At 38.5% G+C, this 3,123-nt stretch overlaps 1 protein-coding gene across 1 annotated transcript; it reads right to left on the bottom strand.

Annotated features, from left to right (window-relative positions):
- Positions 1-1,954: 1,954 nt before the first annotated feature.
- On the bottom strand, positions 1,955-2,911 carry LOC102017939 (olfactory receptor 6C75-like). Its single transcript, XM_005415195.1, has one exon. The coding sequence runs from the start codon at positions 2,909-2,911 to the stop codon at positions 1,955-1,957; it is 957 nt and encodes a 318-aa protein (XP_005415252.1).
- Positions 2,912-3,123: the final 212 nt, after the last annotated feature.

Raw genomic sequence — 3,123 nt, 5'->3', positions numbered from 1 at the left:
GAAAGATTAAAATTAGACCCATGTCTATCACCATGTACTAAACTAAAGTTAAAATGGATCAAAGATCTAAATATTAAAATAGAAACACTAAATCTACTGGAAGAGAAAGTAGGCCGAAATCTTGAAGATATAGTGGTAGGCAGAGTTCATGAACAAAAACCAAAGTGCATGGGAAATACTTCAAATAATCAACAACAGGGATCTCATCTTATTGAAAAGACTTTGCACGTCAAAAGAAGTCACCAATAGTAAAAAGAAAACCTATAAATTGGGAAAAAATTTCAGCCAATTGTCCCTGATACAAGGACTTCTATCTAGAACATATAAAAAATTTTAAAAATCAGGCCTCCAAAATTCAAAAGCCCAATCCAAAAATGGATTCTGAGATGAATACACACTTCTCAGATGAAGAAATACAAATGGCAAATAAATATATGAAAAAATGTTCATTATGGGTTATTTGATAAATACAAATTAAAACAACTCTGAGATTCCATCTTACCCCACAAAGAATGGCTACTATCAAGTTATCAACCAATAACAAATGCTGGTAAGGCTGTGGGGGAAAAGAAACTCTTCTCCACTGTGGATGGGAGTGTCGACTGATACAACCACTGTGGAAATCAGTGTGAGGATTCCTCAAAAAATTAGAATTAGAGGTCCCATTCAGCCCAACCACTGACTTTCTGGGAAACATCATACCACAGTGATATATATGTGCCCATGTTTATAGGAGCACTATTTGTAATAGCTAAATCTTGGAAACAACCCAAATGCCCATCAACTGAAGAATGGATAAAAAGATGTGGTGTTTTCATACAATGGAGTATTACAGAGCTGTAAAGAAAGATAAACTTGAGGCTTTTAGAAGTTAATGGATCTAACTAGAGACCATACTCATAAGTGAAATAAATCAGACCTGCATGTGTAAACATCAAACTGTCTTTCTAGTGTAAGAAACTGAAAGAGTAAGTAAAACCTGAAAGGTATAATAGATATTATGAAGGGAAAGAAATTGCTCAAAAGGAAAGAGCAACTTGGGTGGGAAAAAGGAGAAAAAAAGAAAAAAGGAAGGGAAAAATTATATATATATATATATAAGCTATGATAATTGTACTACTAAATTCTATTGGTTTATTGAAAAAAGTTAGTCCTTAATTTTTTTGATCAATTTTGCATGCCTATATCTGGCAATCTGAACAACTTCTTTGAAGATAACAGTATACAGTAGAACAACCATTGTTAATTTCCTATCATCTTGTTTTGAAATTCTGTATCATTTTTAATGTTCTTTTTAAAAATTTTATTCTCTTTAAACCCCCTCCTCCCACAAAAAACCCTCAGGTTTCCTTCCCTTGGGTACTTCATCTTCTACTACTGAGTTCAATGTGGCAGAACAATGAATCAAGGGGAAATTTCAGTTTCAGTAAGAAAACTTTCTATGCTTTCATCACTGTATGAAGTAGATCTGTTACACAAAGCAATCGTATGATTTAAGTAACATATTAATGAGAGTTATGTTTACTTAAGGGTTCCTCAAAATTCAATCTACTCACCATGTAAAAGCTGTCCTTAAACAAGTTTGATAGGCTCCATACTTCTGAATTTCCTTCCCCAAGCCCCATGCACTCACAAGTACAGTAGATACTTATATTGCAACTTCCCAGATAGGGGATTAAACATATCAGGCAAAATCATATACAGGAGGCTCTTCATTAAAATATTTTAAATTCTATTAATTTACTGATGGAAACAAAATTCAGCGTGAATATGTGACTCAATATTGAATGTTCACATAGAGCTAGTAGATAAACTCACCAAAATGGCCAGACTACACAAGCAGAACCTGAAAAAAACTTACATATTTTCCAACTTATATAGGTAATTGCAAAAAGGGAAAGGAGTTAAATTAGGTGGAAGGAAAGTCACACTCCTCTATTAAAAGGCTGTGATTCTATTTCTGCAACTTCACTCTGGACAGAGCGTCCCTCAGTGCCCGGTGCACCTGCTTGTTCCGCAGGGTGTAGATGACAGGGTTCAGGAGTGGAGTCACCACCGTGTTCACCAGAGCAGCCTCTCGGTTGGAGTCCAGCCTGCTCGTTTGCTTTGGCTTCACGTAGATGAAGATGCAGCTGCTGTACATAAGACAGAGCACAGTGAGGTGAGAGGAGCAGGTGGAAAAGGCTTTCTGCCGCTCCTTGGTTGATGGGAGGTGCACAACTGTGACCACTATGTTGCTGTAGGCAATAATGGTTATAAAGAGGGAACTAAACAGGACAAAAAAAGCAAAGATAAAAAACAATGTTTCAATAGATCTTGTTTCAGAACATGAGAGATTTGCCAAGGGTCCAAAATCACAGAAGAAGTGAGGGATGACATTGGAGCCACAGAAGGACAACTGGGACAGCTTGATAACCGGACCTGCCATGAGTAGAAATCCCAAAGAGAAGCAGGCAGTGACCAGCAGGACACATGTCCTTGTGTTCATGATGGTGGGGTAGTGCAGAGGTTTGCAGATGGCCAGGTACCGATCCAGGGATAGCACAGCCATCAGGAAAAAAATAGTTGCACCCAGGAAAAGAAAAGCAAATGCTTGTGTGAAGCAGGCAGCAAAGGAAATCATGTGCTTCCTCGACAGAAAGATGGTCAGGAGTTTAGGAATAACCGTGGTGATGAAACCACATTCACAGAAGGAGAAAGTGCTGAGGAAGAAGTACATAGGTGTGTGGAGGCGCTGGTCAGCCCAGGTGATTGTGATGATGAGCAAGTTTCCCATGACAGAGGCCAGGTAGGCCAGCAGGTGCAGCAGGAAGAGGACCTTCCCCAGGTGCTGGACTGCAGGGAAGCCCTCCAGGGTGAACTCCTGGACAGCCGTGTTGTTCCCTGCTCCCACCAACCCTGGCTTTTCCATTTCCTCCGTCTAGTGTCATCAAACTAAATGGCAGGTTCCTGGCTAAAGAATGTGGAACTTTATTTTATTAAACATGTAAAATAAGCTCAGCATTGCATTTGGCGTGTTCATCATTTTTAAAATTTATGTTTAATATGTCACTTTTGCCAGTTGTTAAGTACAATTAAGTGATTGCTATCAAAGGCTTATATTACACACAACCTGAAATACTA

The sequence above is a fragment of the Chinchilla lanigera genome, unplaced genomic scaffold (assembly GCF_000276665.1).
Source record: "Chinchilla lanigera isolate Chin_1 unplaced genomic scaffold, ChiLan1.0 scaffold00923, whole genome shotgun sequence".
In the NCBI taxonomy this organism is placed as follows: Eukaryota; Metazoa; Chordata; class Mammalia; order Rodentia; family Chinchillidae; genus Chinchilla; species Chinchilla lanigera.
Note: the sequence above shows the minus strand (reverse complement) of the source record. Positions and strands in the feature narration are given on the sequence as shown.